The sequence below is a fragment of the Colius striatus genome, chromosome 17 (assembly GCF_028858725.1).
Source record: "Colius striatus isolate bColStr4 chromosome 17, bColStr4.1.hap1, whole genome shotgun sequence".
Lineage (NCBI taxonomy): Eukaryota > Metazoa > Chordata > Aves > Coliiformes > Coliidae > Colius > Colius striatus.
Genome location: NC_084775.1, coordinates 6,801,954 through 6,821,016, shown reverse-complemented (window position 1 = coordinate 6,821,016; position 19,063 = coordinate 6,801,954). Strand labels below are relative to the sequence as shown.

Below are 19,063 nucleotides of genomic sequence, written 5' to 3'. Positions count from 1 at the left end.
GACGCGAGGAACCGTCCCAGCAGCGTCCGCTCTCTTTGTCCTCTCGGCCGAGCATCCCCCGGCAGCGGCGGCTGCCCGGGCTGGGGCCGGTGGGGGCTGCACCCCCGGGGCGGCGCTGCGCCGGGAGCGCCGGGAGCGCCGGCAGCCGCCCGCCGGGGAGCACCGGCAGCCGGGGCGGAGCCGGCCGGACCCCCCGCCTCCACCGGCGCCTCCCCCGGCCCACAGCCCGGTGCCGCCCGGTCCGGAGCGGCGGCGGCGCGGCCATGGGCTCCCGGCTGAGCCGGCAGAGCAGCCTGGAGGAGGAGAGCCCCGAGGAGCCCGGCGCCGGGCGGCTGGAGGGCGGCCGCGGCGACTTCCACCTCTCCTCGCTGCTGCCGCACCCGCAGAAGCTGCCCGGGGTGCTGCGGAAAGCCTCGCCCGCGCCCTACGTGCGGCGGGTGGGGTGGCTGCGGGAGATCCAGGCCACCATCCGGGAGCACAAGCGGGACCACGCCGTGCACATCCTCCGGCTGCTCAGGAAGGCAAGTGCTGCGGGGCCCGGGACCGGCGGGCGGGGCCGGCCACAAAGGGCCGTGCGGGCCGGGGCCGCGGTGCCCCCCGTGCGCTGCGGGGAGTTCGCAGCGCTCCCGGGCGAGCCGGGGTCGGGCTCGGCTCTTTGTGCCGCCGCCGCCCGCCGCGGCGGTGCGGGACCCGCCGGGCTCCATCCGGCGGCGGCTGCGGGAGGCGACGCCCGCCCCGAGCCCCTGTCCCCGCCGGGGCGAGGGCACCTGCGCGGCCCCGGGGCGGGGAGAGGGGCCGGAGGAGCGGCCGAGGGCTGTGCTGCAGCGGGGGAAGGGGTGGCCGAGCCTCAGCCGTGCCATCTGCGCCCCTCCGTGCCCGCCCCTGGGGTCGATGCTCCCTCGAGAAATGCCACTGCCGCCACGTCCCGTTGTGCCAGCCCAGCCAGGCCGGACGAGACCTGCCTTTGGGAGACGCCAGAATGGTTTTGGAGAGGACCTCTGGGACAGTCTAGGCTGAGAGGAGAGGTGAAGGGGTCAGTGTATCCGAGGGAGGTTGTTTCTGTCTGCCGCCATTCAGGAACAGCAAAGCCCGTGTGCAGACGGTGCCGTGCCAAAGCGATGCTGAGGCCAGAGCCGTGCCGCTGGCAGGGAGCTGTGCTGCTGGCACACAGGCAGCTCCTCAGCCCTACAGCGCTTTCCAGGCACACTCACCTCCCCCAGACTGCGGGCAATTCAGCACACGAGAAATCCTCCCTCCTGCTCCGACTAAGTTCTTAGCTTATCATGTTGCTTCATTAGATAATGACCCCCTTTACCTTGGGAACAAACTGAGTTTCTCACCACAGTGGCAAATAACCTTTGGGTGTGAGTAGGGTGGGCAGGGGCTGGCTTTGGCTCCAGGCAGGGGGCTGGCTTGCTGGGTTGCCTCCAGCTGCAGGGAGCTGCACATCAGCCCTGTCTCAACATCCTGGGTTCTGCACACTTAATTTACAGGACCACACACTACATCTCTATTTTTCCTGTCCACTGCCTTAGCATTATAGAATCACAGAATCATTTCAGTTGGCTCATCAAGTCCAAACACTGACCTCACACTGCCAAGCCCATCACTAAGCCCTGTCACTCAGAACCTTCACATGAAGATAAGTCACCAGAACCACAAATACTGTTATTGCCACACATGCAGGCAGGTAGACCCTCAGCAGAGAGCCTCGATGTGTGCACCAGAATGGCAGAGAAGGGTCAAACAAGATTTCAACGGCGGTTTTGAAAAGGCAGCGTTGTGAGAAGCTTATGAAGGAGGAGAGGCAACCATCACTTCATGAATGTAGTGATGTAACATGAACAGACCTCTGTAGGCTGTGCCAGAGGCCAGAGCTACAGCATGTCATTTTCTGAACTGCGCAGTCTCTCCTTGAGACTGAAGCACTGAAATCCCCCACAGACCCTGGAGGTCTCCAGAAGGTCCATCTGTGAACAGCCAGGGTTTCAGTACTAAGACAGAGCCATCTGGAATGGAGGGTCATTTCTAAGCCCTCCATCAGTGGAGCCTGCCAGCTGCTTTCAGGATCAGTTCTCCACTCAGCTTCCCAACATCTGAACATCCTGAACACTCACACTTTGTCCACTGCCTTTCCAGTTCCCCTTGTTAATCCTGGTCCCCACCTCTGCCTGTCCATGTTAAAACAGTGACCCTCTGCTGAGCTGTTCACAACAGAGCAGTGGGGGACACAACTTGTAGTCACAACACAGCCTTCCTCTGTCAAGTAAGACAGAGCCCATCCAACACCTCCCCAAAGCCTCCATCTGGTTGGGTGCTCAGAGCTCAGAAGCAGAAATCCCACGGTAACGTGTATCACAGTACAACCGTCAGCCCCACTGTGGTCCTGCAGTCAGACACAGCCCTCCCAACACCTCCAGTGTCAGTTTCTAAGAGTACCAGCATCATCCTTCTTTCTCACTTGCAAGGTTCCCTCACTGCTCAATGGATGGCAGCCCCCAGCCCTGTCCCTAGCATGGTTCCCAGCCCACTCCCCAGCACAGGCTGGCTCACCTCGGCAGGGGCAGTGCTCAGGAGGCACGGCTCAAGGGGTCCCAGGAGAGGGGCTGCTTGGTACCTGTAAAGAGAGAGATACCATGTTCACTCCAGGGGACAGGGAGGATATTGAAGACCATACCTCATTGCTGGTCTGTGGGCCAGGCTGCAAACACCTCCGAGAAGGCAAAGCAATGGTGGGACTGGAATCACAACCTCCTTGAGTGGGCAGACATGCTCAGGCTGAGCAGTGGGCCGGGGCTGCTGTGTGTCCCTCCTGCTGCTCCCCACACACAGACCTTCTCCAGCCCTGAAGATGGACCACAGGATGGAACTCTGCCTGCCAGTGGCTTCTAACCTGTGGTCTGCAGCCATGGGACAGACAGGAGGGTGTAATAAAGTAAATCCAACAAGCCAGGCAGAAGCAGATGCACAAGAGAGCTGCAAGCCCCCTGTGCTTTAGAAGAGTGCCCAGAGACCAGGTGCAAACCCCAGGCACACTCTCAGGTGTTCACCTCTTGTGAGTGCACTGGGATAGCTCTGCTGCACATCATCTGAGCAACATGGGCAATGCCCAGCTGCCCTGCTCCCCACAGCGGGCACTGCTCAGCCAGAGCTTGGGGAGATGTTAGTCCTAATCCAGCAAAAAGACTGGTACAGTCTGATTTCCCTGTGCTGAGACAATGGCCAAGTGTCATTTCTAAGATAACAGCACTAAGCCAGCTGCACTGGCAAGGCTTACAATATCCTGCTATCTGCAGCCACCCTTCAGGTGGTACAAAGTTTTCCAAGAAAAAGAGAGTGAGTGAAATCAGTAAGCTGAACCAGAAATTGCCTCTGGGCTAAGAACTTATGGGCTATCAACATGAAGTGACTATTTACAGCTCTATTATTTATAAAGCCCTCACAGGCAGGATTTATAATGGGAATGGAGATTCATCTTAACAGGACAGCTCCAGTCAGAGGAGTGTAATTACTGCTGCACCATCCCCTGCTGCCTGCCCAGCCATGCCACCCTCAGCCTGCTTCAGCTGGGCACACACACTCGGTGTAGGAGGCTCTGTTTCCCTGAAGCCTTACGGAGAAGGGGGACACTGGCACACTGCCATGCTGCACTCCTTGGCCCCCAGCCAACTCTGGCTCTGCCCAGGGCTGCCTGTCCCTCAGGACATGGCCAGTGCTTGGGTTCCTTGGTTGCTTACAGGTATCATCTGTGTGCACACAGTGATACCTTCTCCTTTCTCCACCAGACCTGTGGCCAGGGTCACTGGTATCGTGCTCTTGCTCAATGTGAGTGCATCCAGAGCAGCAGAGTGTGGACACAGCCCTGGCTCTCATTGCTGCTGAGGGTTAAGATCCCACCCCAGCTATGGCTCCATCCCCGATGGTGATGGACGTGCATATACCCAGATTTCCCCCCGCCCTCTCGGTGCATCTTTCACTGGGTGGTGCCTGGAGCTCACATTCAGTGGAGCAGTGTGAACATATGGGGCACCCATTTGCTTATTCATTTCTCCTAGCAGCAGCATACAGAACAGGCACAAGATTTGTTTCTTTCCTCAGCTGAGCTATCCTTGTCAAATGAATCAAACCCAGCACTATGCCTACTAGGCAGCTTTTTTGTTCTACATTTTACTCCTGGGGTATATTTTCCTGCCCCTGGGTGTTTTCAGGTCAGTGTCTGATCTCTCTTTCCTGGATGCAGCTGTTTGGGTTTTTTTCCCACAGCTCTCTGGTAGCTCCTGATAGTAATAACTGTGTGACATATTAGATCTTTGCTCAGCTTACAGTGCATCTCCCTCAGCTCTGTGGCTGCCCCCAGCACAGCCCTCCTGGGTCAGACACAGCTGCCTCCCCTGTACCAAGCACCCAGCAGGCACCTCATTGGGATTTTACTCTTGTTCTCTGACCATGTCACAGTCACAGCTCCAGGGCAGCCTGTGTCTCTGACTGCTTCTCTTGTAGGACCTGGGACTGGAAGGAACCTTCCTCAATGAAGTGCTCTACAAAAATGCCACTTTCCTCAACTTGGTGGATCCCATCTCCCATGACTTGCTGATGAGCCTCGCCAGAGACCTGCAGTGTCCCAAAAAGGTGAGCCCTTCCCTCAGCTCCATGGGTACTTTGCAACAGAGCACCGATGCAAAGACAGTCCTGATAGGGGGCTGGTGCCAGCTGGGGCTCCTTCTGAAGCAGCCCAGTGCCCTTAGAGGGGTGTAGAGATCATTGGATTCATCTCTGGAGAAATCAGTTAAGAATGCAGCTGAAGTGGGGCTGGTTGCACATGCAGGAACCAGGAACCTGCTTTCTGTGCCAAAAGTAAACTTGATGACAGGGTACAGGCCAGATAAAAGCTTACAGGGTAGATGGTGGTGCCATAGTCACTGCTATGCCCCAGAGGTTCAGAGCAGATGGTTTATGGGCTTCAGGGGGAAGGGAGACCTCTACATCTCTGCCCAGCCTGCTGCCTCTCTCTTCCCAGGCCCTTTGCTGTATGTGTAACTACGCTAAACCCTGAGTAAAGAACAGTGCTGGAGCAATATATTACAACTCAGGGTGCAGGGAGCAAATGTGTTAATGTACAGAATCCCTGTGCTACTCTGGCACTTCCCTTCAGAGAATGAGGAGAGAAGAGACAAAGAAAGGCAAGGCTAAGGGTGAACATCACAGATACCAGTTTCCACTGCAACACCAGCATCCACTTCCATTATCATTTGCCACCACAGACACTTTCAATACATCCATTTGCTCATCAGGCTTTGTCATGTCTGCTCTGTAGGGAGAGCAGTAGAGTGAATTTCTTTATTCAGAAAAAGATCTTATGCACACACAGCTCAGAGCAAAGAGCAGTGCCCTGGGGAAACCAAGGAATGCCTGGTGTAAATCAGTGGCATTTCTAACCTCTGGTGCCATCTCCTGAGGCTCTCTGATAACAATCAACCACTCAGGTCTCAACAAACTGCTTTTAGCCAAAGTTTAGTCACAATCACTGGGCTCCAGTGGAGCCTGGAAAAAAAAATCTTTTCAAGTATGACTTGGGTGTCAATTTGATAAGCATCTAAAAAGGAAGGAGGAGGGTTGCAGCAGCAGTGCCTTTTAGCTGTATGTCCCTTGATCTGACCTGTTCCCCCAGCCTCACGAGGGGGTTATCTTCCAGGCAGCAGGGCAGGGAAGGGGTAACACCCCCTCCATTTTCATGCCTTAAATACGTGTGCTGACCTGCACTGACATAGGTGCTTTTATATGGAGAGTTTTCCCCATTCCTAAGGAAGATGTTGAGCACCTGAGCTGCCCCTCAAAGCCAACAGGAGACCACATCCCTCGAGCCCTGCTGGCATTAGGGCTGGGACTGCCTGACAGGTCAGGGGGCTCAGCCAGGTCCCCTCTCTGACTTCATTTCTACTAACAGACTGGGAAGGAACAGGAGGGTAATTCCCAATTGTGAGCCAGCAGAGCCCTGCAGAGCACTGTGCCAGCTCCTGTACTGGAGCCAGAAAGGCAGCAACCATTTTGGTGCCATCTTTCCTGATGAGTTCCTGCTGGCAGGGGGGAGCTTCCAAACTCAAGCCTCCAGCAGCAGAATGGACTTCAAGGAAATGAGATTGAGTCTGGGGAACTTGCTGGTTCCCTGTCCTAGCACCTCCCAGCTGGAGCCCAAGAGGGAACACAGTCAGTGAGCTGCTGCAGGCAGAGCAGGGATGCCCCAGGGCATATATCTCACAGCAAGAAACACCTCAGGGATGGGGCAAGGGTGCTGACTTTCCACATCAGGGTAACAGACAGCCAGTCCAAAGACTATTCAGAGTTTGAGGAGTATGACAAGAAGGTAACAGATAGAAATTTAGTACAGTCCTGTAACACAATAAGTTGGCAGCTTGTCTGTGCAAGTGGGGGTGGGATGCTGCTGAGGATCCAGCAGTGAGGAGCTGGGGCACCCATGCTGTCCCCACACTGGGCTTTTTTGAAGGAAAGGGTGTAGGAGGTCCCTGCACAGAGCCCTCTTGCACTGTCAGCCACCTCTGCCTTCCTGGCTGTTGCTTGGCCTACAGCCAGAGCCCCCACCACAGCTCTGAGAAACGATCCCAGCTTCTGAGCTCCACTTGCCCCTGGGCAGGATGTGAAATTGTAGCCCCACTCTGGGCAGGAACATGCTGGCTAGTAGTTTGGGGTCCTTCCTGGTAGTGCAGGGCTCCTGCTGCTCCTCCTCCACGTCAGGAGACGGCACATGGCAGAGGCATCTCGGGCCTTCTTGGCATTCCTCTTTCATCCTCTCTCCCTCATCTCCTCCCTGATACACCTGCCCCTGCTCCAGTACCCCTCCAATCCTGTCCCATCTCCCTCTCCTCCCCCTTGCCCCTGTTCTGCTGTGCTGCAGGCAGAAGCTAAGCTGTCCCTTTGCTTTTAGGACTATGACCCCTGGAAGTCCTCGGACAGAATCTGCCGGCAGCTGATTTACCACTTAACCCCCCACTCCAAGTGGCACCGGCACGGGCTGCCCCGCAGGAAGTCCCAGGCATGGTAAGGAGCTGGGGGGACAGTGGGGATGGGCACAGGGGGCTCTGCCACGAGAAACTGCTGCAGCCCAGCACTGGGCTGCCACTGCTGCCCCTCTGGGTGCAGGACAGGGCTGGTGGGCTGCTCAGTCCCGGAGGAGACCGCAGCCAAACAGCACGGGGGGCAGTGCCAACACCCCTCTCCATCTGCTTTGCTATTTGCTCCTTTTTCTCTAGTCCCATAGCTCCTCAGCCTCTCCCTCTCTGGGGCTCTGCCCCAGAGCACAGCCAAAGCTGGGCCTCAGGGGTACCCGCCCTGGGCCGAGCTCAGCCAGCCCCAGCTCAGCATCCCTCCTTGTCTATCTCAGTAACACCTCCGTGCCTGAGGGGAAGCTCTCCCACGAGGAGGCACTAGCCCATCTGCTCATCCTGCTCAGGAGGAACCACTTTGGGGTGGCTGTCAGAGAAGTGGCTGCCCCTCCTCACCTCCCACATCTCTGCCAGGACCAGGAGAGGGACGTAGGATGGTGCAGAGCCTCACGCATGGGGAGCCCAACCCAAAGCACATTGGCCACTGACAGCCGGATGGCAGCTGCTTTCCACTACTATAGACATATCCAGACACCCACACTTGTTCTCTCCTTGACACTTGCTGCCTTTTCTAACCACATAAAGAGCAATCTCTACTTCTGTCAAATCCACCCCTCTCATGCTCATTTTCTTTGAGCAAAACCTGTTCCTGTGACATAGAGCACCACTGCTGAAGGAAAGACAGAGGAATGATTAAGGACAGAGCTCATGTCAGCCCCATTAGCTACACAGGAATAAATATAGGACTGGGTAAAAACCACAGAATCAGCAGCACTCTGAGAATGGCCTTAGGCTTCCCTGAGACTGTCAGAGTCTTTGATACATGTACCAGCCCAGAGGACTGTCTACTGCAAACTCAGCATCTCTTGTTACCACCACAGAGTGGGTCTGCAGCCAGAGGAAGAGCTCTGGGCCTCACGAGCTCCAATCCTACACAAGATGGGTCAGGCCTGAAGTATCGGCCAGGTTCAGAGCATCTGTGAGCACGAGGAGGAAGAGAACAAGGCAATGGGCCATGGAGGGAAACACAGGTCTAAAGTGGGTGGCCCTGCCCAGCAGCCAGGCCCAGATGAAAGGTATTACACAAAGCACAAAATATTTCTGATTAAATACTAAGCAGCAGAACTTCCTGAGACTGGAGAGGAACTGGTTTGCAGTGTGCAGCAACAGGCACCTGCAGAGCTGGCACCTGAGGCATTGGACATTGCCAGTAGCAGGAGACAACAAATAGCTGCTTCATTTGAAGATACTGAGGCCTAATTTTGTCCAGCCAGGCTGTTTTTACCTGATTCTCCACTTCCCTCTGTCTGCTAGTGGGAGTATTTTGCTATCATCTCTGTCTCTGAACCTCTGCTCTTGGTTTGTACCCTTCCTGCCTTCAAAGGCCCATAAAAAGCATGGGTGTAGCAGCAGCATTTCTAAAATCTAGTGGGGATTTAGGACAGCAGTGCCTGGAGATAGCATTCAGGAACAAAACTCTCCTCTTGCTTTTGCAATCTCCTGGGCTTTGGCTTCTGGCCTTCCCAGAGCTGATGCAGGACCCCCTTGTTCTCCTCTGAGATGCGAGTTCTGCTTCCTGGCAGCATGTCAGATGGGCCCAGGAGATAATTAACGAGCCCAGCCATCCAGAGAGCTTAGAGCATCTGCCAGGTTTTAATTACATTTGGGCTGTTATGGAGATGAGGCATGGGAGATGGAGAGGACCTGCACTGCTGGAGCCTGATCATGCATCAGGAGTTCCTCTCACTGCCAGACACCAAACCAGGTGGGCAGAAAACAACTAACTGTAGTAATGTCCCCATCTGCTCTCAGTGGGACCCAGAACATCCAGCAAGTACACACCTGAGCTGATAATGCAGAAAGGGTAAGATACATGTCTCCCAGCTCTCCTGTTTTGATACACAGCAATGCCAGGACAGCTGGAACTGTCAGCTCCATTAAGAGCCCATCATGCTTCCACCAAGCAGGAACAGCCTTGTGCTATAAAGTCCAACCAGACAGTAAATGGACTGAGCTAGAAAAGTATCAGACACTCAGAGATAGGTTCCTCTAGACATCCTTCACCCTTAACCTGCTCCTCACTGCAGAGGTGCCCCCTGCACCCACCACTGCCTATATGACCTGATCTAGGTGAACCTGCTTCTGCAGGGGGGTTGGACTAGATGATCTCTAAAGGTCCCTTCCAACCCCTACCATTCTATGATTCTATGTCGAGCACAAGGCTCTGGCTGCAGTGAGGTGCAGGGTGCCTCACAGGAGACACTGGGCTGCTGCTCATCCTCTTTAGCCATTCCTCTAAAAGCTACTAACAGGAATCTGGCACATGGCCCTAGCCTGGGAGAAGCCAGGCCACATGGCCTGAGCAGCTGAGTGCCCTGGGCCAAAGCAGGTGAAAGCTCATTTCAGCACAGCAGCTTAAGGGCAACAGTGGCTGAAGGAGACATCCAGTCTAGGCTGCCTCTGCTTTTTCTGTCCCATTAAACTATCAGAGGTGATGCTGGGAGGCAGTTTGCCCTCTGCATCCATGCTAGGGCATTCCTGGCAATGCCTCTCTGCCTTGTACAGGGAAGGGTTGGCAATGCCCCAGCTGTGCAGTCAGCCAAAGAGACTATTTCAGCTGACCAGGTGATCCTCAGCCAGGTTTGCCACACTGAGAGCAAGGGGTTGCACTCTCTTTTTCTGCCTAACTCTGTCTCAGGCGTGCAGCCTCCAGCCCCAGCCTGCACTCTGTGCTGCTGGCCCTGCATGGGCTGGCTGCCTCACCCCCGAGGCAAGGTCAGCACTGGGGAATGTACTGCAGGATTTCAAAATTGAGAACTAAAGAACAGGAGGATAAGCTTTCCACAGCAGGGACCAGCATGACTTTATTGCACACCTGTCAGTCCTTTTCCATCCTAGCAGGAGCTCAGGTTTAGCGCCACGTTGCAGTTGTACAGACCCCTCACACTCACCGAGCACAATGAGCTCTGGAGGGGTGGGTAACTCCAGCTTCACTTCCTCATTAAACTGACCTTTATAGTGTAAACAGAAATGGATTAAGAAATGCTCCTCTCTACGGACAGAGGCTTTCTAGGCTCTCAACACCCCTTCTGGGGTATTTTGACAGATGCAGGATTTCTGGATGTTATTAATTCTTGTTTTCAGAGATTCTGAGACTTCCTTAATTCAGCACTACAGGAGAACTACACACTCTGGTGCAAGGACCAGCATCTGCATTCCTGAATCCAAGGGCTGCAATGCTTTGAGGGCAAAGCCCCATGGGGGTGCAGCTGAGAGGGCAGAGGCAGCAGGTGAAGGCAGCCTTTGTCTGGGGAGCTGGATCACAGCTCGTACCACAGTTGAGACACTGTGGATTCCAACTGAGCTGTCTTGGCAAAGCTGCGAGGGAACCTTAGGTGTCTTCCACTTGCATCATCCCCAGAGCTGGCTACTTGAGTGTGACTGCTTCCTTTCCTGAGAGCAAAGGTTAAACCTGAATCCTCAAAACACACAGGCAGTAAACACAAGATGATCTTTACAAGCAGGGTGTGCCTGGCACAGAAAACCCACAGATTTTTCACACAGTAACTGTTGATGGCAGAGCAAAGACAGTCGTGTGCCTTTGTTGATAATGATAACTCCCAAACAGCACACAGCTGGGCTTTCCTTTTGATCAGCCTCACCAGGGTTTTATTTGCTCATCTGAGCAAATTTCATCTTGGCTAATCCAAAGCCAGGTGAGAACACGGTATCCTTCTGGGCTCCCTTTCTCAGTTATTGATGTGCATTGCTCAGACTCTGCAGCATTAGATGCACTTTTAAAATGCAGTGAAAGCACTTTGTCTAGAACACTGCAATGAAACAGCTCTAAAGGGCTTTGGGTGTGGGTTTTTTTTCTTTCTTGAAAACATCACATAGGGCTGTGGGCGACAGCACTGGCAGATTAGATCCTGGCCCTCACATGGCATGAGGTGAATATTAACTATTCATGGCAGCCTTATGCAATAGGGTAAATGGGCACTGTCATTCCTGCTTTAGAGATAGGAAGCCAAGATAGAGCATACCAGTTAACTAAAGCCACATGGAAACAGTCATATGGGGAGTACAGAAACTGCCTCACACAAGATTTCAAGAAGCTGCTTCTCACAGAAAGGTCAGTGGACAGACATGAAGTGGGGAACAAAGTGTGGAGAGAGGCAGGAACTGTCCCCACCCCTCATCTCACAGAGCAGGGAGACCCAGACACTACCAATGATCTGGGTTCCCAGCAGCTTGGCAGATCTGCTACAGATCAGAAGAGAAAGTCCAGCACTGACAGGCAGGAGAAGCAGGACATTTGGACAGAAAGAGGCCATGAGTGAAACAGCAGAGCCTGGGTGGCAGATGGCAGTTAAAAAGAACCAGAAGAGACCTTGTGCCTTCATGACTTACACAGCTGAAGATCTGACAGGGACATAGGCTGATGCATGACACTCGCAGTGTGCCAGTGGCATTATTCCCTGCTTTGCTAGGGGATATGGAAACAGTGAGGAAACAGAGGTGGTGGATGGCTCAAGTGGCAGCAGGAGGAAGGCCAAGGGTTCTCTTGAAGACATCTTCAAGGGCAGAGTGGAGATGACAGCAGAGCCAGGAGGAGGAGATGTGCATATCCAGATCCCTGTTTCAGGAGGTGGTGGGAGGAAGGCTCCTGCTGCGCTCTCTTCTCTCCATGGTGGGGGAATCTCCCCTTGCCAATGGAAGGAGCTTGGGTAGGAGTTCTGGGATATGCCTAAGGGACTTCATATGGAAGTGGCCTATTTGTGCACTGCCTCCACCTTTACAGAGGTGCCTCAGAGCAGCTCCAGCTGGGGGAGGCCAGGGCAGTGCTTTTAAGGCTTCTCCTTCCTCTTTGGTGTCACACTAGAGGCAGCTGAAGCCAGTCCTGCACAGCAGCACCCTGTGCCCAGGGAAGCAAAGCAAGCAGATTATGCTAAGCAGGCGATTAAAGAGCATGGAGTCCATCTCCTGAATCGTTGCCCAGAGCAGAGGAGCCATCCAAACGTGCTCATCGCTGGGTTCGATGCAAGGAACAGCAGCCAAGAGATACCTGACTCAGGGTTAATTAGCCACTGCTGGCAGTACCTGTTAATGAAGGAGGGGGTACACAGGGATGAGAGTTCTCTGGCATCAGGAATATGTTACATTTGGAATCAAATTAAATGTAAAGAGAGAGAGAGTGTGCTGGTATTTCTCTAGAGGGACAGGCAGAGAGTAGTGGCCATCCCTCATTACTGAAATCCTGTCTGTCTCTTACTGTCTCCTCCCAGCCTCTCTCCATGGCATGGAGACAAGGAAATGAGGCTGGGACCTCAGAACCCCAACATTCTTGGGCTGCACAAGCTCCTCCAAACCCCACAAAGCCAACAGGAGGTCAAGCACCACTGTGGCTGCTGCAGTTCTCACCAGAGCTGCAATCAGGAGCTACGACACCGCTTTCCTGCAGCCACCAGAGAATTTAGCTGATGAGCAAGGAGTTGTAGGGATTGAGTGCTAATGAACTATCCTGAACCCTCACCTTCATGGACTCAAAGAAGCACCTGGAAGAGGACCCAAGGGTTATGGCCCTTGGGACAGGTCTTGGAGATAAACAAGTAGCAGTTCACTTCATCTCAGGAAAAGCTCTGAATTTGCTTATAGCAGCTACGTTCCCAGGAGGCAGGAACAATATAAAACAGGAAGAGATCCTGGTGCAGTCTGGGCACAGCTGGGCAATGCCTGCTGCAGGGACGAGTAGCACCCAGGGGAGGGATCAGAGATGAAGGGCAGACTCCAAGGAGGGAGTTGGGAATGATGCAGGGAACAGCTTGTTTTGCATGAGAAACCAGGAGATGTATCTGGAAGAGCTCTCATGCCTTACAGGGGGCAGACTCAGGCTGCAAGCAGGACACTGATCCTTAGGCATAGACAGCACCATTCCTCCCTGGATGCTGCACCTGGGGCTGGGCAGGCAGTGGGGCTGCTGACTCTCCTCACTTCTTGCTTTAAGTTATACAACGTTTCTCACTTGCAGCCATTTCTCCAGCATCTGAGAGAGTGGGGGTTTGTTTCCTCTCTAAGCTCGCTGCAGATAGCACAAACATTCTGCCCCGTTGCACCAGGAGCCACATCCTTGCCTAATGCCAATGCTGACATTTATGATGCACACACAGCAGGGGTTGCTGTGGCATGAGGTTAATGCAGAGATTAATGCAGCCTCAGGGGCTTGGCAGCTGCTGCCCAGGAGTCCCTCAGGCACCAGCCACGTCGCTAAGTAGCTGTTTTGTCTTGCACAAAGAAGGAGGCCTCTGCAGCTGAAGCAAACTTTAAGCCTATTTTTCTGGCAGAAATTTGGGGATAATAGATGACCTATTTCCCTGGAAATAAACGTGGCATTTTCTCAGCTCCTGCACAAGTGTCTGACCTCGGGGTCCTGTGGATTGTGCCCCCTTTCCCCCCAGGAAACACAATTCAGCAGAGCTCAAAAAAAGCCCCAACCACAAGTGTCAAATAATTCAGAACAAAACATCTACCCACATCTCTCAGTCCCTTTTCAGACAGTAGCTATATTTACCCCTAAAGCAGCTGAGGAGCAGGAGTGGGCAGCTATTTGGTCCCCTGCCCCAGAGATGGGCTTTGGCTGCACCTCTCATTGCTGCACAGAAGCACCCTGGAGGTGAGGAGGCTGCCAGGGACACGCGGGGGTAGCAGAGCTCATGCTTCAGCACTTACCAGAGCCGAGAGCCTGGCTGCAGCACTGGGGGCTGTGTGAGGCTTCTATGGACACATCCCTACAAGAGGCATTTTTGTAGGCAGGAGAACAACTTAAACACAGGAGGAGCCCCCAGTGCTGAGACAGGAGGCCCAGAATCACCCTGGCAGGTACAGCAATGAGGGCAAAAGGAAGCTGCAAAAACACAGGAAAGGAAAGAAAAACAAGCCAGCAAAGGAGGGAGGGAGGGCTCTGGCACAGGGCAGGAGGCTTTAAGCACATTCAGGCAGGAGCAGTCCCGTCTGGAGAATCAATTACGGGAAGATAATTTGTCTGCTTGATTAAAGCCTCCTTGGGGCAGCAGCTCCTCGCTGGGGAGAGCAGCAGACGGCACTGGCTCCGCTCAGAGCACGGTCAGTGACTGATCACTGCAGTCCCTGCACAGCGGGAGGGGCAGAGCCACCGGCACACAGACCAGCACAGAGCTTCTCTCCTCCTGCCATCCTCACCCTGCACTGGCAGCTCTCAGACAGGTCACTCCGCAGAAAGGACTCGGGCTGTGTTTCTGCCTCCTGTCTGTATCCCTCCCCAGGGCTGTCAGCAAGGGGGAAGAGGATTGCCAGGAGCCACAGATTTTGTGTGTGCAAAACAGACAGTGAAGCAATTCCAGGCTCGCCTCTGTGCTTCTCTGTCCTGTAATACAGGACATATCCCCCATACCCCTAACAAAGCCTTACTCTAAACCAACAGAGGTCACTCCCATGTGTCCCAGGCCCTGCTGGGTACAGGGCACTGCTTCCCTATGCATCAGGTCTGCACTCCGGATCCATTTCTTCCTGTTCAGTCTGACAGAAACACACCTCCACTCTGCATGGACACTTGGCTCTGCTGGAACAACAGGTACCCCCTATCAAACATCCAGATGAGACATCTGGCACAGCTAAAAGGACAGTGGCGTGCCAGGGGAGACCTGAGACTCTTCCAGCTTTGAGGCCAGTCCCTGATAGATTTTATACAGGCTTAACTCTTTTATGGTAGATCATGCTACACCCCTGCCAGGGGTATGTGACTATCTACACAAAAGAAAGCACCCATTGTTTTTCCAGGAGAACTGACCAAGTACAGGTCCCAGGCAGCCTGGACTGACACCAAGCATCCCTGGGTCACCAGGGAAACGGAGGCCAGCCCAGTGTCACCCAGACTGCAGCATGCACAGCTCACAGTTCCTACCGCTGTTGCAGCGTTTAAGAACTGCACCACTGCTACGACCAGTGTAGTTGATTAATTCTTCACAGTCATGTCTCTGGAGTCCTGATATTGGAGAGATATCAAATACCATCTTCAAGTGAAGGCCCTTTGGAGAACTCACTCCAGTGCTTTCAGACCAATTAAACTCACCAGAACCTCAGTCCCTGCTGTTTGATGGTACAGACAGGCACCACTGTCCTTGCTTCTTGATCCACTAAGGAGTAGTTTGGGTGATGCAAAGTGTAAACATTTAGTAAGTAACCCATGATACTCTTTTAAACCTTTAGGTATGAATGTAAGTTATTCCATACTGTTCTTACCTCTCTACCACAAGAGCTCAGTAGCTCAAATGTATGAACACTGCTGACATAGCCTCAGCCACGCACAGGGAACTCCCGTGGGAAGCACAAGGGCACTTAGAAATAGCCTGAACAAAGTGCTGCCAAACCCAGAGCAGGAATTTGGGGGCTGGATTGCTGACAGGGCAGGCCCTGAGGCCTTATCATCTCATAGTCCCACAGGGAGGCACAGCTATAGCTTTGCCAGTGGGGAAGGTGTCTGGGAGGGGCTGTTGCCTGCACTGAGGCACATTTTTTTGCTTGAGTCATCACACGCTCACAGGAATTATCAAGGACTGAAAGCTCCAGGATGCCACAAGCTGTGTACATGAGAAAAGGTGCAGAGGCAGCATTGTAGCCTCTCCAGGGCCTGGCAACGCTAAGGGATGTTCTCACCTGCCACGGGAGCTCCTGCGGTGCTGCAGCCTCTGCCGAGGAAGTTGCATGTCCCCATGGCCCCACTGCTCTCAGGGCCTGGCTGGGCCTCAGCTGGGCAGGACACTACAGAGAGCCAGATAGGAACAGTGGGGACCTTCAAACTGATGGTTAATTCTTAACCCACCCTGCTCCTCCCAAGCTCAACAAGGCACTTAGAGACCCACTGGGTATGTGATTAATGACACTACTGAGGGTCCTACGAGGGCTCCCATATCCTTAAAGCTGTCTGCAGCCAAAAGGACAGAAATACTAAAATCATTTACCCTAAGGGGTCTCCTGTGTTACACCAACACACATTTCTACTCAACCCTGCAACAGATCCCCCACCAGCTCCTACAGCCCCAGAGCTCCCACTTCTCACAACACTCTCACAAGCCCACCATCCATCATAAAACTCAACATGCCACTGCCTTTGCATACCCCACAGCCCCATAGCACAGCTTTGCCTACTGTACAGCTTGCTTACCTCTTCCTCACTCTACTTGCCACACAGACAGTAGAAGAAATAGCTGAACCCATCTCTCCAGCTTTCTTTTAGCACCCTTATGCCCTTCTCACAGCTGCAGCAGATCCCAAATAATGAGCTGCTGACCGCAGAGACCCAAATAGGCAGCCACAGGTGCTGCTCATCAACTAAGGGCTGCTTTAAAGGGACATGCAGTAAATCCACTCCTGGAGTGCAGTTTACCTATAGATTGTTTTCCTGACAAAGTATCCATTTCTCAGCTTTTTGCTGCTGCTCTCTTCTACAGCAGCCCTGCAGCACTGTGTTTGCAACACACCTTGGCACTCACCTGGAGAGGTGGCAGGCAAAGAGCCCACTAGCAGTGTAAAACATGTTTGGCTGAGTTGGGTTTCTGTGCATGAGTGTCTCTACGTGCACACAGACAGGCCCCTGGACACGTGCTGGTGGAGGGCACTTGAGCATCCTGTGTTTGGCCAGTTCTGGCAAAGTTTATGAGGAAGTGCTGAGAACATACAGGGCACAGTCTGCCCCGAGGCATGGTGCAAACCTTATGCTTGTTTCCCCAGTGAGCTCCATTACCCTTTGCCTAACATTGAATTCTTCCCTGTCCCAAGTGCTCTCACATGGGCAAGAGATGGGTGAGAGTGGTCCCCTTAATGTTCTCTCTCTGCCCCGCTTCCCGTCGTTAGCCTGAAGAGCAGCCTGCAGAAGAAGGTGAGCCAGGACTCCATGGATTTGTCAGGGATCCCCCTGACCATGCGGGATGTGCACCGCATGGCCTACTACCTGCAGAGCAACGGGGAGCACCTCACCTCCGTGGACCTGAGCTTCACGGAGCTGAACGACGACATGGTGCGGCTGCTGCTGCCCTTCCTGTGGGCGCTGCCCAGGCTCACGCACCTCTCCCTCAACGGCAACCGCCTGACGCGGGCCACCATGAAGGAGCTGACTGACGCCGTGAAGGACATGACCAAGTTCCCTTGCCTGGCCTGGGTTGACCTCGGCAACAACGTGGACGTCTCCTCCATGCCGCAGCCGCTGCTGGTGGGGCTGCGCAAGCGCCTGAGCCAGCAGACCACGCTGCCCACCATCTACGAGGCGCTGGACTGCGACTCGGAGGCGGGCAGCGGGCAGGAGGGCAGCCAGCCAGGGCCCGGCCTGGCAGAGAGCACCCCGCCACGTGCTCTTTCTCAGCGGGGCTGCGAGAGGTGACTGGACACCAGCCTGGCGCTGGCACGCTGAGCCTGCCCCGAGGAGGACTCTCGAGCACAAGCATCAAGCACAGGGGCAGCCTTACCGGCCGCCTTCGGCTCTTTTCTCTCGCCTTCCCTGACATCTCCCCTCAAACTGCTGTGAGACAAAAGCCTGCCATCCCCCCACAACGTGCTCCACTCCCTCCCCTCGCTGCCAAACCCATCGCCCGCGTTCCAGAGAGGAACCAGTGACTTACAGTGAACCTGGTCCCCAGGCAGGGTCTCACTGGAAGACGGGAAAACACCTGTCGGAGTCAAGAATATCCTCCAGCAGCCATTGGGTTGCAGGACAGGGATGGGGGGAACCTAAAACAGAAACAGGCTTGTAGTTTACTTCCTTTCTTCCTTTTCCCATGCACCTTGGAGACCTTGGGACCTGCAGCCTTGACTGTGAAAGGAGGTGCCCCAAGAGCCTAGTTGCTGGGGAGCTTAGCTGAAGGGCTGCGAGGAGAGCCGAGGAGAGCCGGAGCCCGGCTGTGTGTCTCCCTCTTGTGTCTGGCTCCTTTTGTTTTGTTTTTTTCCTATTGTGTGTTTTGTATTAACGTCTGAACAAAGGGACTTGGTCAGAGACCATTGGATCACATCGGCTGGGGCGGACACACGGCTTGGAACTGCAGCATCAGGATATTTGCTGTGTGACCGGGGTGAGAGGGAGGGGAAGGAGGTATGTGTTGGTGGGAGCATGGGGGATGGGATGAGTTGGGATGGGATGGGATGGGATGGGACAGGATGGGAGGAGGGGGGAGGAGAGGGAGGGGAACAGCCTTCTGGATTAGTAGGATCAGTTTCAAAACCTGTGCTTTTATATTAAAATGACGACTTCCAAGTGAAACTGAGGAAAAGCAGCCAGCTGAGGGTATATTTGTGGCAGCAGAGGAGCCAGTGGTGACTGTGCCAGAGGTGGGCTCTCCCCAGACTGGAGCACAGCACCTTGGCTCCTGAGGGCACACTGCACGTTCCTCATACAGACATGACGTGAGTGGCTGCATCACCGTGGCCAGTGCTGCCCAAGAACCAAACCACCAATGCAATATTTCTAGTGTTTTCCACATTGCTCATGCTCTATGTGCACATAATAAACAGTTCTCTTGGACGTGAGTGTGAAGCATTGCAGAGTCTGAGTATCCGGGTTGTTCACAAACTGAGCCAGCAGCCCAGACACTGCAGGAGGATGGACAAGGAGCGCTCATGCAGTGCCTGAGCAGTGTGGGAGATGGTCAGTGGGTACCATTGGCAGAGGTGAGGTTCAGTCCTCCAAGGACAGTGAAACATGGATGTTCATTTGTGGTAGGCAGCCACTCTTCATGCTGCAAGGTGCTGACAGAAATAAACTGACCAGACTTTCGCTGATAAGTCAGTTCCTCTCAATGATCTGTGCCTACAGGGATTCAGAGAGCAGATAATGTTTTTGAAAGAGTTGAAAATCAAAGAAATCAGACACACTAAACCAAAAAATGTATAAATCCTGGCCCTCCTAAATTAACAGTGGTAACTTT

The 19,063-nt window shown here is 54.0% G+C and overlaps 1 protein-coding gene across 1 annotated transcript; it reads left to right on the top strand.

The window, feature by feature from the left end:
- Positions 1-227: 227 nt before the first annotated feature.
- On the top strand, positions 228-18,206 carry LRRC75B (leucine rich repeat containing 75B). Its single transcript, XM_062010100.1, has 4 exons — positions 228-521; positions 4,501-4,629; positions 6,941-7,053; positions 17,004-18,206. Exons 1-4 carry the CDS (start codon positions 264-266, stop codon positions 17,524-17,526), a joined length of 1,023 nt encoding a protein of 340 aa, XP_061866084.1. The 5' UTR covers positions 228-263; the 3' UTR covers positions 17,527-18,206.
- The last annotated feature ends 857 nt before the right edge of the window (positions 18,207-19,063 follow it).